Here is an 18,317-nt window from a genome sequence, read left to right as displayed (position 1 = left end):
GTACTTTTGGGTGTCAGGAAAAATGTATGTTGTAAAAAGTACATTCATTTCTTTAGGAATGTAGTGAAGTAAAAGTTGTCAAAAATATAAATAGAAAAGTAAAGTACAGATACACCAAAACACTTTAGTACTTTAGAGTATTTTTACTTAAGTACTTTACACCACTGTTACACACACAACTTTTTCCACCAATACTACACATGCCTTTGTCTCATGTCCTCCTGCATCAAAACTGGTCTATGATGACATTCGCACTGCAACATATAGAAAGTGCTGGAAATTCAGACTCGGGTTATTGTCAAGGCCTACATAATAATGATTAAAAACATCTGAAAGTGTTAGAAATATTAAACATTCACAATGTATTTTTTATTATATTTACAATAATGTAAACGTATCTTTTTTTCAGGAAACTACGCATCATCTGGAAAGATAATCGCCAAAGTTCCATTTCCCCTATCAACAGGGGGACGTGTTTAACCAGTGCACCAATTCGATGTTGTAACTTCGTTTCCTGAATCGGCCGAGGGTCACACATGAACAAATATTCATTCATTTCACCTAAACAACATAGCTACATATCAGCCAACAATTACGTTAAGAAAATGTTCCGAACATTATGCCGGACTGGTGGTGCCCTTTTAATGGTAAGACACATGCTAATTCAAGCTAGCTAACGTTAGGTCATTACTGTTAGTCTACTGAGTTAGCTTGCTACTGTACGCCAGCTAGCTTGTCTTGCTATCATGTGTTCACTGAGATGTTAGTCAGCGAACTAGATAACTAGTTACACTATATATACAAAAGTATGTGGATATCCCTTCAAATTAATGGATTCGGCTATTTCAGCCACACCGTTGCTGACGGGTGTATAAAATCTAGCAGACAGCCATGCAATCTCCATAGACAAACATTGGCAGTAGAATGGCCTTACTGAAGAACTAAGTGACTTTCAACATGGCAACAAGTCAGTTCGTCAAATACCTGCGCTGCTAAACCTGCCCTGGTCAACTTTAAGTGCTGTTATTGTGAAGGTGAAACGCAAGGTGGTAGGCCACACAAACTCACTGAATGGGACCACCAAGTCTGTCCTCGGTTTTGAACACTTGCCACCGAGTTCCAAACTGCCTCTGGAAGCAATGTCAGCACACGAACTGTTTGTCGAGAGCTTCATGAAATGAGTTTCCATGGCCGAACAGCCGCACACAAGACAAAGATCACCATGTGCAATGCCAAGCATCGGCTGAAGTGGTGTAAAGTTCGCCGATAGAGAACTCGCCGAAACGTGTTCTCTGGAGTGATGAATCATGCTTCACCATCTTGGTGATGGATGAATCTGGGTTTAGGGAATGCCAGGAGAACGCTACCTGCCCCAAAGTACAGTGCCAACTGTAAAGTTTTGTGAAGGAGGAATAATGGTCTGAGGCTGTTTTTGCTCTTAGTTCCAGTGAAGGGACATCTTAAAGCTAAAGCATACAATGACATTCTACACGATTCTGTTCTTACAACTTTGTGGCAACAGTTTGGGGAGGGCCATTCCTGCTTCAGCATGACAATGCCCCTGTGCACAAAGCGAGGTTTGTCGATTGATGTGAAGAACTTGACTGGCCTGCACGGAGCCCTGAATTCAACCCCATCGAACACCTTTGGGATGAATTGGAAAGCCGATGTGAGCCAGGCCTAATCGCACAACATCAGTGCCCGCCCTCACTAATGCTCTTGTGGCTGAATGGAAGCAAGTCCCTGCAGCAATGTTCCAACATCTAGTGGAAAGCCTTCCCAGAAGAGTGGATGCTGTTAGTACAGCAAAGGGGGGACCAACTCCATGATAATGCCCATGATTTTGGAATGAGATGTACGACGAGCAGGTGTCCACACTTTTGGCCATGTAGTGTATGTCGTTGGCCAGTTGAAAACGCCCTCAACAGTACAATCAAATCAAATGTTATGTCACATTACCCGAATGGTGCTTCAGAGTTTATAAACTTAAATCTGCGCTCTTTCTTGCTATTATATTTAGTGTTGCACGGAGTACCGGTACCACAGTAATATCATGGTACCAAAACGTTTATGAACCAACATTTTAGAATACCATTTCATATGATAGATACTACTGACTTTTTCAGCCCTACCCATCGTAAGAACCTGCTTGTGCCTGTTATAAAATCTTTATAAAGTCAGTTTTGTTTATAAATTCAGTTGAATTTACGCTACAGCCTCTTGTATGTGCAGATCCAATAATATCCACTTTCATGTGCATATCACTTGTGGCATCTGTAATCGCCAACCGCATCCCCTATCAGTCCTCACTCACCTGCTTCTCTCTGTCCACTCTTTGCTTGCATCTATTCCTGTCAGTTTGAAAAAATATATAATTTAGCCGGGATGCAGACCCTGATGAGTCTTCTGTTACAATGTATCAACATTGCTCTTTTGTATCATTTCATCACTTGTTATAAACAAGAGCACAGACCAGTCTGAGTAGCCTTTGCAAGCTCACTGTCATGCAGCCTCTGAGTGTCGGAGATGAAAAAAGCACCGCTCCGCGACAGCATGCTTGCAGCTTTACAGCAAAGAAAATGGTTTGTCTCTAGCATAAACGGTTCCAAAAATGTGCCATATTACCAGAGAAGCCTTTTTTCATTCTCTCAGGATTCACTCATTTTATATAATTTCACAAACCATGTCGAGGGACACCTTAAACTAATCCTGGGTCGCTAATTATTGGTTTGATAATATACAATGTTGTTCAGTCATGTTACCTAGCTAGCTAACAACCTGGTAACTTGACAGTAGGTTTAGGCACATTTTAATGGTACATAAAGAAAGGAAAAGAGCCTGCTACTCACGAGATGTGCTTAAAAAGGTAGGATTCATTCATATAGGCTTAATGTAAGCCTAAACTATCGTTGCGCCTCCCATAGCCTGTTCTGGACTTGGATTGTGAAGAGACGTCTTGTGGAGTATGCATGGGTGTCTGAGCTGTGTGCTATTAGTTTAAACAGACAGCTCAGTGCATTCAGCTTGTCAACACTTCTTACAAAAACAAGTAGTGATGAAGTCAATTTTGAGCCATGAGATATTGACATGCATATTAATGTTAGCTCTCATGTATATTTAAGGGCCAGCTGTGCTGCCCTGTTCCGAACCAGCAGTCATTTTCCTAAGTCCCTCTTTGTGGCACCTAACCACACGACTGAACAGTAGTCCAGGGCAGCACTTTATTATGGACAGACTTCTCCCAATCTTAGCTACTGTTGTATCATAGTTAAAAAAAAATACTATTACAGTTACAATCCAGGGTTATTCCGAGCAGTTTAGTCACCTCAATTTGCTCAATTTACACATTATTTATTAAAATATTTAGTTTAGGGTTTAGTGAATGATTTGTTCCAAATACAATGCTTTTAGATTTGGAAATACTTATTCCTTGCCACCTGTTCTGAAACTAACTTCAACTCTTTAAGTGTTGCAGTCATTTCAGACGCTGTAGTAGCTGACATGTATAGTTTTGAGTCATCCGCGCACACATAACACTGGCTTTACTCAATGACATGTCATTAGTAAAGATTGAAAAAGGTAAGGGGCTTAGACAGCTTCCCTGGGGAATTCTTGATTCTACCTGCATTATGTTGGAGAGGCTTCCATTAAAGAACACCCTCTGTGTCCTGTTAGACAGGCAACTCTTTATCCACAATATAGCAGGGAGGGAGGGTAAAGCCATAACACAAGTTTTTCCAGCAGTAGACTATGATCGATAATGTCAAAAGCCGCACTGAAGTTTACTAAGGGTTGGTAACAGGCTGATTGGTCGACTATTTGAGCCAGTAAAGGGGGCTTTACAATTCTTGGGTAGCAGAACTACTTTTCCTTCCCTCCAGAACTGAGGGCACACACATTTCTAGTAGGCTTTGATTGAAGATATGGCAAATAGGAGTGGAAATATCGTCTGCTATTATCCTCAGTAATTTTCTATACAAGTTGTCAGACCCTGGTGGTTTGTCATTGTTGATAGACAACAATTTTCTCACCTATTCCACACACAGAATTCAAAATGACAATGCTTGTCTTTCAAAATTTGGTCAGTTATACTTGTATGTGTAGTGTTAGTGTTTGTTGCTGGCATGTCATGCCCAAGTTTGCTAATCTTGCCAGTGAAAAAATCATTAAACTAGTTGCCAATATAAGTGGGTTTTGGGACGAATGAGCCATCTGATTCAGTGAATGATAGAGCTGAGTTTACCCTTTTGCCCAAAATGTAATTTAAGATGCTCCAAAGCTTTTTACTTTCATTCTTTATCATTTATCTTTGTTTCATAGTATAGTTTATTTTTTTTAAATTCAGTTTAGTCACATGATTTCTCCATTTGAAGTATGTTTGCGAATTGGTTGTTCAGCCATTTGCCATTCCTTTTGCCTCATCCCTCTCAGCTAGAGGTCGACCGATTAATCGGAATTGCCGATTTTAATTAGGGCCGATTTCAAGTTTTCATAACAATCGGAAATCGGTATTTTTTGGACCGATTTGGCCGATATTTGTATTTTTTTTACACCTTTTATTTAATCTTTATTTAACTAGGCAAGTCAGTTAAGAACACATTCTTATTTTCAATGATGGCCTAGGAACGGTGGGTTAACTTCTCTAGGGTAGGGGGCAGCATTCAGAATTTTGGATGAAAAGCATGCCCAAATTAAACTGCCTGCTTCTCGGGCCCAGAATATATGATATGCATATAACTGGTCGATTTGGATAGAAAACATTCTAAAGTTTCCAAAACTGTTAAAATAGTGTCTGTGAGTATAACAGAACTGATTTGGCAGGCGAAAGCCTGAGAGAAATCCATTCGGGAAGTCGGTTTTTTGTTGTTTTTGTTGTTTTCTATTCAATGCCATTACAGTATCCATTGACTTAGGACTCAAATTGCAGTTCCTATGCCTTCCACTAGATGTCAACAGTCTTTAGAAATTGTTTCAGGCTTGTATTCTGAAACATGAGGAAGTAAGAGCAGTCTGAATGAGTGGACCCTAAAGTGTCACAGAGCTTTTTCATGCGCGCGACCGAGAGATAGCCTTTCTTGTTTACCTTTTATATTGACGACGTTATTGTCCGGTTGAAATATTATAGATTATTTAGGCTAAAAACAACCTGCGGATTGAATATAAACATCGTTTGACATGTTTCTATGAACTTTACGGATACAATTTAGATTTTTTTGTCTGCCTCTTTTGACTGCATTTGAGCCTGTGGATTACTGAAGAAAACGCGCAAACAAAACTGAGGTTTTTGGATATAAAGAGACTTTATCGAACAAAAATAACATTTATTGAGTAAATGAATGTCTGCTGAGTGCAACCATATGAAGATCATCAAAGGTAAGGGATTAATTTAATCTCTATTTCTGACTTGTGTAACTCTTCTACTTGGCTGGTTACTGTTTGTAATGATTTGTCTGCTGGGCTATGTTCTCAAATAATCGTAAGGTATGCTTTCGCGTAAAGCACTTTTAAAATCTGACGCCGTGGTTGGATTCACAAGAAGTTCATCTTTAAACCTATTTAAAATATGTTTTGTTTTCTGAATTTTAAAATTAGTATTTCTGTATTTGAATTTGGCGCCCAGCAGTTTCACTGGCTGTTGAAGAGGTGGGACGCTAACGTCTCACGTACCCAAGAGAGGTTAACTGCCTCGTTCAGGGGCAGAACGACAGATTTTTACCTTGTCAGCTCGGGGGATTCAATCTTGCAACCTTACAGTTAACTAGTCCAACGCTCTAACCACCTGATTACATTGCACTCCACGAGGAGCCTGCCTGTTTTGCCAATGCAGTAGAAGCCAAGGTAAGTTGCTAGCTAGCATTAAACTTATCTTATATAAAACAATCAATCATAATCACTAGTTAACTACACATGGTTGAGGATATTACTAGTTTATCTAGCGTGTCCTGCGTTGCATATAATCGATGCGGTGCGTATCGTTGCTCCAATGTGTACCTAACCATAAACATCAATGCCTTTCTTAAAATCAATACACAGAAGTAGATATTTTTAAACCTGCACATTTAGCTAAAAGATATCCAGGTTTGCAGGCAATATTAACCAGGTGAAATTGTGTCACTTCTCTTGCGTTCATTGCACGCAGAGTCAGTGTATATGCAACAGTTTGCGCCGCCTAATTTGCCAGAATTTTACGTAATTATGACATAACATTGAAGGTTGTGCAATGTAACAGGAATATTTAGACTTATGGATAAACGTCTTGTTTTCGAGATGATAGTTTCCGGATTCTACCATATTAATGACCTAAGGCTTGTATTTCTGTGTGTTATTATGTTATAACTAAGTCTATGATTTGATAGAGCAGTCTGACTGAGTGGTGGTAGGCAGCAGCAGGCTCGTAAGCATTAATTCAAACAGCAATTTCCTGCGTTTTGCCAGAAGCTCTTCGATAGTGCTTCAAGCCTATCAACTCCCGAGATTAGGCTGGTGTAACCGATGTGAAATGGCTAGCTAGTTAGCAGGGTGCGCACTAATAGCTTTTCAAACGTCACTCGCTCTGAGACTTGGATTAGTTGTTCCCCTTGCTCTGCATGGGTAACGCTGCTTCGAGGGTGGCTGTTGTCGTTGTGTTCCTGGTTCGAGCCCAGGTAGGAGCGAGGAGAGGGATGGAAGCTATACTGTTACACTGGCAATACTAAAGTGCCGATAAGAACATCCAATAGTCAAAGGTTAATGAAATACAAATGGTATAGAGAGAAATATTCCTATAATAACTACAACCTAAAACTTCTTACCTGGGAAAATTGGGAATATTGAAGACTCACACCAGCTTTCATATGTTCTCATGTTCTGAGCAAGGAACTTAAACGTTAGCTTTTTTACATGGCACATATTGCACTTTTACTTTCTTCTCTAACACTTTGTTTTTCCATTATTTAAACCAAATTGAACATGTTTCATTATTTGAGTCTAAATTGATTTTATTGATGTATTATATTAAGTTAAAATAAGTGTTCATTCAGTATTGTTGTAATTGTCATTATTACAAATACATTAAAATTAATTTGCCCTATTAATCGGGATCGGCGTTGAAAAATCATAATCGGCCGACCTCTACTCTCAACCATACAATGTTTAAATTCTTCGTCAATCCAAGGGGGTTTAATAGTTCTTGGTCATTTTCTTAATGAGTGCATGCTTATTAGTAACTGGAATAAGCAGTTGTATATGTCAAGTGCAGTCTGGTTGCTCCTCATTACACACCATGGACCAGCAAACGTTCTTTACATCATCACCATAGGAATCACTACAAAACGTATTGTATGACCTCATACTTTGGTTTTCCAAGATATGGCTACTGTATTGGGATCATTACATCCGATGGATTTGGATACTGCTTTCTAGCTTATTTCTGCAGCACTAGTAAAGATATGATCAATACATGTTGATTTCATTCCTGTGCTGGTTGTAACTACCCTTGTCAGTTGACTGATAACCTGAACCAGGTTGCAGGCACTGGTTACAGTTTGAAGCTTTTTCTTGACTGTGCAGTTTGAAATCCATTGAAATCACCCAGACAATAGAGAGGTATATCACATACATTATCAAGAATTTCACACATATTATCCATATACTGACTGTTAGCACTTGGTCTTCTACAGCAGCTTAGAAAAGTTTGTGGCCATACGCACATCCTTAACATAGGTGCTGGGCTAATAAAGAATACTAGTATAGAACAGAAGCAGCTTCCCACAAGAATGGGCTTTGGGTGAGGCAGATGAACCGGTAGCCATATTATTTAAACAGTATTTAACATGAGATCCTCTCAGCTTTACAGGAGTGTGGTTCGGAATATAGACCGCAACACCGCCCCCATGGCATTTCTGTATTTTCCGTAGATGTCATAACCATCTATTGCTACCACTGTATCATCAAAGGTATTATCTAAGTGAGTTTCAGAGATAGTCAGAATATGAATGCCATCTATAACTAGCAAGTTATTGATTTCATGAACCTTGTTTCTTAGGCTACATATGTTAATGTGGGCAATTTTTAGCACTTTTCTGGGATGCTTGATATTTTTTATTGCTTTACTGGGAAGCTTATCAGAAGTTGACATGCTCGTGTTGTATGTTTGAGCTGATAGTGCAGGGTGAGCTGCACATGGTGGACTTCCTACTAGGGCACACCGCCTCAGTGCTAATAGTATTACTCTGGTTCATAGGCACATGATTACTGCATACAATAGCTGTTGGATCAACAGAGACGTTCAGGGCATTTAGAAGGACAAATTAAGTTACTTACGTTGTTTGCCAACGCCCCTGGGCTAATGTACATTTGCTGCAGCATTATGACAATTTAGCAACACAATGGTAGGGATTAACTGAGCTGGTCTTGGGTCATTAAGTCATTCTCAACGTGAAATGCGTCGACAGAGTCCAGGAGCCAAGATGATTTGGACGGAATCCGTCATTCCTGTAGAGCATCTTCTATTTCCAGAAGGTGTCGAAGTTATCTATAAAAGTGATTCCAACATAACTACAGTATTCTTTTAGCCAGGTGTGTAATGCCAGTAGCCTGCTGAATCTTTCACAACCGCGGCCCGACGATGGTACCGGACCTGAAATAATTGGCTGCTTTTTGGGATCTTTCAGTGCTAGAATCAGTTATTTTCAAATCAATTTACAGAAGTTCCTCAACTAGCCCTCGTCATTTGACCCCACATGGACTACGACTGCGTCAGCTCCCGGCATCTGTCTTAGAACAGTCAGAAGCTGCCTTGTAATGTCCTGTACTCGTGCGCCAGCATAGCACAGGGTTTTTTCCCCGGGAGCCAAGATGTTTCTTGGTTTCTGTTCATCTCTCTACTTTTAGAAATGTTTATATTGACAGTACATTTGTACATCCACTGTATATCTGTACAGCCACTACTCATTCTCTTATAGCTCTATGTTCTCTCTACCTATTTGTATATAATGTATGTAAACACTGTAAATTCTAAGGTCAGTGTTCGGTCTCTTAATGTTGTCTCTAAATGTTGTCTATCACTAGCAGCACCATATCACAAAGTACAATTCTGAGTGTGTAAATGTACTTGGTGAATAAAGGTGATTCTGAAGTTGCAACTCTCATGGAGTAACCTTCTGATGCAACAATGTGTAATGTACATTGATGGTGATTTTATTGTTTCCCTCCAGCATTCCCAGAGAACAGTGCCCACAGTCCCAGCGTTGTGGGCGACACAAGCCCAGCAGCGATGGGCGTCCAGTCTGCCCATGAACACTGTGGTTCTGTTTGTGCCACAACAAGAATCCTGGGTTGTGGAAAGGATGGGCCGCTTCCATCGCATCTTAGAGCCGGTAATTTAACCATTGTTTTCCAATTAGCCAGTGATCTGCACCCTTAATTACACTTTCACACTATTTCACAGTTTAAATCCCGAATGCATAAAAACTAATTTGTCTTTCACTTTTCTGGATATTCTGTAGGGCTTGAATTTCCTAATACCAATACTGGACAAAATTCGTTATGTGCAAAGTCTTAAAGAGATAGTTATTGATGTCCCAGAGCAGTCTGCGGTCTCTTTAGGTGAGTGACAACTGTGTCACTGTTGTCTTCACTGTAAGCCAGTCCTCATTATTCTCAGTCAGTCAGTCCTTGTCTCGGAATTAACTGATATCTGATTACATCCACAGATAATGTGACACTACAGATAGATGGAGTCCTCTATCTTAGGATATTGGATCCTTTTAAGGTAAGTTTGTGAAGTCCATGATTGCTTGAGGTTGTTGTTCATGGAAGTTTTTGCTTGTTTGTAGATATTGATAACAAAATGTACTTCCTTCCAGGCCAGCTATGGAGTTGAGGACCCAGAGTATGCTGTCACCCAACTTGCCCAGACCACCATGCGGTCAGAGCTGGGAAAACTGACCCTGGACAAAGTATTCAGGGTGAGTCTCGGTTCTTTTTTACAAATTGTGTTTGATACTTTTTTAACCTAATTTCCTTGTTTTTATATTTCTCTATTTCTCCAGGAAAGAGAGACCCTTAATACCAACATAGTCCACTCCATCAACCAGGCGTCAGATGATTGGGGAATCCGTTGCCTTCGTTATGAAATCAAGGATATACATGTTCCACCACGTGTCAAAGAGTCCATGCAGATGCAGGTGAGAGGGGCTGCTGCCAACAAACTGGGAGACAGGTCTTGAACCTCAAACTATTTCTGAGCATGATCTTATCTATAGATTAGTGATACATTGCACATTATTAAGACTTAGCCTATCAGTTTTGTATGTTTACACTCTTTCTGACTGCCTTCCGTTGTGTAGGTGGAGGCAGAGCGTAAGAAGAGAGCCACTGTGCTGGAGTCTGAAGGTCACAAGGAAGCAGCCATCAACGTTGCTGAGGGTCGCAAGCAAGCTCAGATCCTGGCCTCGGAAGGACAGAAAACAGAACAGATCAACAAAGCAGCTGGTAGGTTAATACACATATCTAGATGACTTATGGTCTTTGTTAACTACTAAGGATGGTGTGAAAGTTGGACCGTTGTTTTTGATGAAAAGTAAGTTTTGTCTGAGTCAGAACGGCTTCTGTTTGCTTTATCTGCCTTAGTTGAATGTAAGTCGGTCTAGATAAGTGTCTGCTAAATTACGTAAATGTTTCTGGTGTTGTGCGAGGCAGCTTGATGTACTGAGCTTTCAGAAAGTATTCAGTCCCCTTTTTCCACGTTACAGCCTTACATGCTGACCAGACCGGACACGTCGTGTGCGCGAGCGTCGCAAAATAAATGTAGAAATCCATGTTATTCAATTATTGCACCCACACTGCTCGCGCGCACCAACGAGCGTCTGCGACGCCAAGGGCTAAAATAGAAGTCGTTCTTATTTCTGACGCAGATCGTGCTGAAAGTCATCTTCTCATTGGGTTATAGAAGCAGGTACCCACGTGCCATCTCCTCATTGGTTATACCCACGTGGGTGATTGAAAGACGAACCTTGTTGCCTGTTGTCGTGGTAATACAATGAAAGTTTAGATGCGATCACCATATAAGTGCAAAGATGAAAAAGCCTGGAAGGAGGAGAGATGACTAGAAATGATTCGGTTGGCCATTTTATGTGTGGATTAATTGTCGGAGTAAAGGTCCTTGTGCATTTCAGGTAAAATAACAACTCAATGTTTATATCCCAGGACAAATTAGCTAGCAACAGCAAGCTAGCAAGTGCAAGCTAACTAGCTAAATTGCCATCCATGTTTAATGCTTTTCGACCTGTCCCCAAATTAATGTCATTGGTTCAGAGTTTGTTTTGATATTTTAACCTGCGTGTCGTGATCGCGTTTGGTGTGGGGGGGCAAAATACATTTATGCACGATAGCGCACGATGGCGCACGTGCGCAGCCGGTTTGGGTTCCGTGTTACTCAAAAATTAAATTAACTCAGCAAAAAAAGAAACGTCCTCACTGTCAACTGCGTTTATTTTCAGCAAACTTAACGTGTAAATATGTGTATGAACATAACATGATTCAACAACTGAGACATAAACTGAACAAGTTCCACAGACATGTGACTAACAGAAATGGAATAATGTGCCCCTGAACAAAGGGGGGGTCAAAATCAAAAGTAACAGTCAGTATCTGGTGTGGCCACCAGCTGCATTAAGTACTGCAGTGCATCTCCTCATGGACTGCACCAGATTTGCCAGTTCTTGCTGTGAGATGTTACCCCCACTCTTCCACCAAGGCACCTGCAAGTTCCCAGACATTTCTGGGGGGAGTGGCCCTAGCCCTCACCCTCCGATCCAACAGGTCCCAGACGTGCTAAATGGCCATGGCAGAACACTGACATTCCTGTCTTGCAAGAAATCACGCACAGAACGAGCAGTATGGTTGGTGGCATTGTCATGCTGGACGGTCATGTCAGGATGAGCCTGCAGGAAGGGTACCACATGAGGGAGGAGGATGTCTTCCCTGTAACGCACAGCGTTGAAATTGCCTGCAATGACAACAAGCTCAGTCCGATGATGCTGTGACACACTGCCCCAGACCATGACGGAACCTCCACCTCCAAATCGATCCCGCTCCAGAGTACAGGCCTCGGTGTAATGCCCATTCCTTCGACGATAAACCGCGACTCGTCAGTGAAGAGCACTTTTTGCAAGTCCTGTCGGGTCCAGCGACGGTGGGTTTGTGCCCATAGGCGACGTTGTTGCTGTTGATATCTGGTGAGGACCTGCCTTACAACAGGCCTACAAGCCCTCAGTCCAGCCTCTCTCAGCCTATTGCGGACAGTCTGAGCACTGATGAAGGGATTGTGCTTTCCTGGTGTAACTCAGGCAGTTGGTGCCATCCTGTACCTGTCCCGCAGGTGTGATGTTCGGATGTACCGATCCTGTGCAGGTGTTGTTACACGTGGTCTGCCACTGCGAGGACGATCAGCTGTCCGTCCTGTCTCCCTGTAGCGCTGTCTTAGGAGTCTCACAGTACGGACATGGCAATTTATTGCCCTAGCCACATCTGCAGTCCTCATGCCTCCTTGCAGCATGCCTAAGGCACCTCCACGCAGATGAGCAGGGACCCTAGGCATCTGTCTTATGGTGTTTTTCAGAGTCAGTAGAATGGCCTCTTAATGTCTGAAGTTTTCATAACTGTTACCTTAATTACCTATCGTCTGTAAGCTGTTAGTCTCTTAACGACCGTTCCACATGTGCAGGTTTGTTAATTGTTTATTGTTCATTGAACAAGCATGGTCAACAGTGTTTAAACCCTTTACAATGAAGATCTGTGAAGTTATTAGGATTTTTACGAATTATCTTTGAAAGACGGGGTCCTGAAAAGGGGTCCTTTTTTTGCTGAATTTATAGTTTTTTCCTCATCAATCTACACAAAAATACCTCATGATGACAAACCAAAAACACGTTTTTAGAAATGTTTGCTAATTTATAAAAAATTAACATACCTTATTTACATAAGTATTCAGACTCTTTGCTATGAGACTCGAAATTGAGGTCAGATTCATCCTGTTTCAATTGATCTTCCTTAAGATGTTTCTACAACTTGATTGGAGTGCACCTGTGGTAAATTCAGTTGATTGGGCATGATTTGGGAAGGCACACACCTGTCTATATAAGGTCCCTCAGTTGACAGTGCCTGTCAGAGCAAAAACCAAGCCACGAGGTGAAGGAATTGTCCGTAGAGCTCCTAGTCAGGATAGTGTTTTGGCTCAGATTTGAGGAAGGGTACCAAAACTTTTCTGCAGCATTGAATGTCCCCAAGAACACCGTGGCCTCCATCATTCTTAAATGGATGAAGTTAGGAACCACCAAGACTCTTCCTAGAGTTGGCCGCCTGGCCAAACTGAGCAGTCGTGGGAGAAGGGCCTTTGTTGGGCAGGTGACCAAGAACCGATTGTCACTCTGACAGAGATCCAGAGTTCCTCTGTGGAGATGGGAGAACCTTCCAGAAGGACAACCATCTCTGCGGCACTCCACCAATCAGGCCTTTATGGTAGAGTGGCAGGCGGAAGCCACTCCTCAGTGAAAGGCACATGACAGCCCGCTTGGAGTTTGCCAAAAGGCACCCAAAGGACTCCGACCATGAGAAACAAGATTCTCTGGTCTGATGAAACCAAAATCAAACTCTTTGGCCTGAATGCCAAGCGTAACGTCTAGAGGAAACCTGGCGCCATCGCTACGGTGAAGCATGGTGGTGGTAGCATGCTGTGGGGATGTTTTTCAGCGGCAGGGACTGGTAGACTAGTCAGGATCTAGAGAAAGATGAACAGAGCAAAGTACAGAGCGATCCTTTATGAAAACCTGCTCCAGAGCGCTCAGGGCCTCGTCCCTAAGCACACAGCCAAGACAACATAGGAGCAGTGGTGGAAAAAGTACCCAATTGTCCTACTTGAGTAAAAGTATAGATGCCTTTTTAATAGAGTTACTCAAGTAAAAGTCACCCAGTAATATACTACCTGAGTAAAAGTATCTGGTTCGAAATATTTTATTTATTTTTATTTAACCTTTATTTAACCTTTATTTAACCTTTATTTAAATGTCTTGCTCATTGAGATTTAAAAATCTGTTTTTCAAGAGCGTCCTGGCCAAGATAGGCAGCACCAAGTCATTACAAAAATTACAGACAGACAACATGAAAAACTACAAGTAATCTAGTAAAAACCATTGAATATACTTAAGTATCAAAAGTAAAAGTATAAATTATTTCAAATTCCTTCTATTAAGCAAAGCAGGCGGCACCATTTTCGTGTTTTTTATATTTATGCATAGCCAGGGGCACACTCCAACACTCAGTGCGTGAATTGGACCTTGTTCTATGTCCTCCTAAGCATTCAAAATGTAATGAGTGCTTTTGGGTATCAGGTAAAAAGTACATTATTTTCTTCAGGAATGTAGTAAAGTAAAAGTTGTCAAATATAAATGGTGAAGTACAGATACCACAAAAAACTACTTAAGTAGTACTTAAGTACCTTACACCACTGGACAGGAGTGGCTTCTGGACAAGTCTCTGAATGTCCTTGAGTGGCCCAGCCAGAGCCCGGACTTGAACCCGATCGAACATCTCTGGAGAGACCTGAAAATAGCTATGCAGCGACACTCCCCATCCAACCTGGCAGAGCTTGAGAGGATCTGCAGAGAAGAATGGGAGAAACTCCCCAAATACAGGTGTGCCAAGCTTGTAGCATCATACCCATGAAGACTCTAGGCTGTAATCACTGCAAAGGGTTCTTCAATAAAGTACTGAGTAAAGGGTCTGAATACTTATGCAAATGTGAGATTTTGGTTTTTATTTTGAATAAATTTGCCCAAATTTCTAAAATCCTGTTTTTGCTTTGTCATTATGGGGTATTGTGTATAGATTGAGGAGAAATAAAACAACTTATTTAGAGGTCGACCGATTGTGATTTTATTTCAACGCCGATACTATACAGATTAATCGGCCAATTCCTTTTTTTTTTTTTTTTTTACATTTAATTTATTTTATTATATTTGTAATAATGACAATTTCAGCAATACTGAATGAACACTTATTTTAACTTAATATATTACATCAATAAAATAAATTTAGTCTCAAATAAATAATGAAACATGATCAGTTTGGTTTAAATAATGCAAAACACAGTGTTGAAGAAAGTAAAAGTGCAATATGTGCCATGTAAAAAAGCTAACATTTAAGTTCCTTGCTCAGAACATGAGAACATATGAAAGCTGGTGGTTCCTTTTAAAATGTCTTCAATATTCCCAGGTAAGAAGTTTTAGGTTGTAGTTATTATAGGACTATCTCTCTGCGATTTGTATTTCATATACCTTTGACTATTGGATGTTCTTATAGGCACTATAGTATTGCCATCCTAATCTCAGGAGTTGATAGGCTTGAAGTCATAAACAGCGCTGTGCTTCAAGCATTGCGAAGAGCTGCTGGCAAACGCAGGAAAATGCTGTTTGAATTAATGCTTACGAGCCTGCAGCTGCCTTCCACCACTCAGTCAAACTGCTCTATCAAATATCAAATCAGACTTAATTATTATATAATAAACACACAGAAATACGTGCCTTTGGTCATTAATATGGTCAAATCCGGAAACTATCATTTCGAAAACAAAATGTTTATTCTTTCAGTGAAATACGGAACCGTTCTGTATTTTATCTAACAGGTGGCATCCATAAGTCTAAATATTGCTGTTACATTGCACAACCTTCAATGTTATGTCATAATTATGTAAAATTCTGGCAAATTAATTACGGTCTTTGTTAGGAAGAAAATGTCTTCACACAGTTCGCAACGAGCCAAGCGGCCCAAACTGCTGCATATACCCTGACTCTGCTTGCACAGAACGCAAGAGAAGTGACACAATTTCCCTAATTAAAAGAAATTAATGTTAGCAGGCAATATTAACTAAATATGCAGGTTTAAAAAATATACTTGTGTATTGATTTTAAGAAAGGCATTGATGTTTATGGTTAGGTACACATTGGTGCAACGACAGTGCTTTTTTTCACTAATGCGCTTGTTAAATCATCACCCGTTTGGCGAAGTAGGCTGTGATTCGATGATAAATTAACAGGCACCGCATTGATTATTTGCAACACAGGACAAGCTAGTTAAACTAGTAAAATCATCAACCATGTGTAGTTAACTAGTGATTATGTTAAGATTGATTGTTTTTTATAAGATAAGTTTAATGCTAGCTAGCAACTTACCATGGCTCCTTGCTGCACTCGGGTAACAGGTGGTCAGCCTGCCACGCAGTCTCCTCGTGGAGTGCAATGTAATCGGCGTCCAAAAATGCTGAAACTTGAAATCGGCCATAATTAATCGGTCGACCTCTAAACTTGATACATTTTAGAATAAGGCTGTAATGTAATAACATTTGGAAAAAGTCAAGGGGTCTGAATACTTTCTGAATGCACTGAACAAGTACACCCACAGGACAGGACCCTAGCCTTTGTGACCGTTTCTGATGAGACTCTTGTTATCTTCACCTAGGTGAGGCCAATGCTGTCTTAGCCAAAGCAGAGGCCAAAGCTAAGGCTATCCGGCTGTTGTCAGACGCTCTAGCTGAACAGGTAAAATAGTTGTGATGGCTTCATCGTTTGTGTGCGCGCATCTAGATGTCACATTGACCCAACTGTGATTGTGTTTCGAACAGAATGGAAACGCTGCAGCCTCCCTCAGTGTGGCTGAGCAATACGTCTCCGCTTTCTCCAACCTGGCCAAAGAGTCCAACACCATCCTGCTGCCCTCCAACTCTGGTGACATCAGTGGCATGGTCACACAGGTCTGTCTCTGTTTAAGAAACAATTTAATTATGTTTGATTGCTCAGCCTTTCTTCCCTGACCCTCCCTTTCAACACACCCCTGTCTCTCCGTCTTCTCTCTCAGAACAGTAACAGTCTATATCTTCCCCTCAGGCTATGACTATTTATGGCAGCCTGGCTAAGCAGAGCTCAAAAAAGGTAGAAAGTGTGTCCCCAGAGTGGGCGATGGGGAAGAGTGAGGAGCTTGTACCACCAGCCCAGTAGTGAAGGACGTCAAGACCACTCAAAGCAGTCACCAAACCGGAAGCAGTGCCAGACAACCATGAGGCACCAAGACATTGTTGCCTGGTCAGCACCACTGTCTGGCCCAAAGGACACACTATCTGTTGCAGATTGAAGGACATTGAAACAGGAACAGGATAAGAACTTAAAGACTTGCTTAGAGGCCTGGAAACATCAACCCATTTGGGAGGATTCATGGCACTTAAACATTGTTTAATTTTGATTGAGTGTTATTGCACACGTTACATACATATGTTCCAATTTCAAATCCACAAGCTGTCATATTGGTACTCTTCTCTTGCATCAAATACCAAATGACTGCGATGATGGTAAACTAGTAACCTGATTTAGAGCATTCTGTTAAGTGCTGTATTGTTTTATATTTCCAACTATTTGTCCTTCATATGTTTTCGTTTCAATATGTCATGAATGTTTTACTTCATGTGAGAGCTTGTGACCTTACATTAAGAGCCTCCCAGAGCAAGCAGAGGGAATAAGGTCAGGTATATGAATAGAGGTTAGGATGCAATCTCCCCTGGAATACTTTAAATTTGGCTGCATTTAGACGGGCAGGCCATTCTGATCATTTTTCTTCTAATTGGTCTTGACCAATCACATCAGATCTTTTTCAGATCTGATTGGTCAAAAGACCAATTAATGAAAAGAATGATGCCTGTGTAAATTATAAACTACATCAAGTTAAGTCACCAAAAGTACTTGTAAGAAAATGACCTTGGATGGAAATATATTGTTGAAGTGGAATGTTTTATTTCACACCAATACCGAATGGGAAGGGGCCTCTGTTTTGGAGGAAGGTTTTGCATAACATAGCAAGTTTATTGATTTAAATGGCCAATATACCAATAATGGTCATCCATGATGATACTGTCACTATTAAAGGAATTGTGATTGACTTTCGGGATGATTGTAACACCTCATCACAATAAATCTTGGTTGAGAAAATTATTGGTTTGAATGATTTGGATGTGGACACAGCAGTGATTTAATTTTTTCTACATATTGTAGTAAATATACATACAGAAGTCATGCTCTCTGAAAATGAAAACTATCTCAGTGAGATTTCTCCTAAGGTGCAATTTTCAGGGGATTTTTTACCTTCGATATCACATGATTTCCATCAGTATGCATGTTACACATAGGAAAAGCCTCAGGGGGGGGCTGTTGTGATATTCAGTGGTAGTTTGTCTACAAAGCTGCTTTACAGCCTTTCTTAACCATTTCTGATGCACCGTGACTGGGGGCTCAACT

The 18,317-nt window shown here is 40.9% G+C and overlaps 1 protein-coding gene across 1 annotated transcript; it reads left to right on the top strand.

The window, feature by feature from the left end:
- Positions 1-428: 428 nt before the first annotated feature.
- LOC111961534 (stomatin-like protein 2, mitochondrial) lies at positions 429-17,363 on the top strand. Its single transcript, XM_023983882.2, has 10 exons — positions 429-647; positions 9,195-9,356; positions 9,486-9,585; positions 9,693-9,751; positions 9,846-9,947; positions 10,032-10,166; positions 10,329-10,473; positions 16,495-16,574; positions 16,658-16,786; positions 16,920-17,363. Exons 1-10 carry the CDS (start codon positions 537-539, stop codon positions 17,028-17,030), a joined length of 1,134 nt encoding a protein of 377 aa, XP_023839650.1. The 5' UTR covers positions 429-536; the 3' UTR covers positions 17,031-17,363.
- Positions 17,364-18,317: the final 954 nt, after the last annotated feature.

The sequence above is a fragment of the Salvelinus sp. IW2-2015 genome, linkage group LG4q.1:29, assembly GCF_002910315.2.
Source record: "Salvelinus sp. IW2-2015 linkage group LG4q.1:29, ASM291031v2, whole genome shotgun sequence".
In the NCBI taxonomy this organism is placed as follows: Eukaryota; Metazoa; Chordata; class Actinopteri; order Salmoniformes; family Salmonidae; genus Salvelinus; species Salvelinus sp. IW2-2015.
This window is presented reverse-complemented; position numbering and strand designations above follow the sequence as displayed.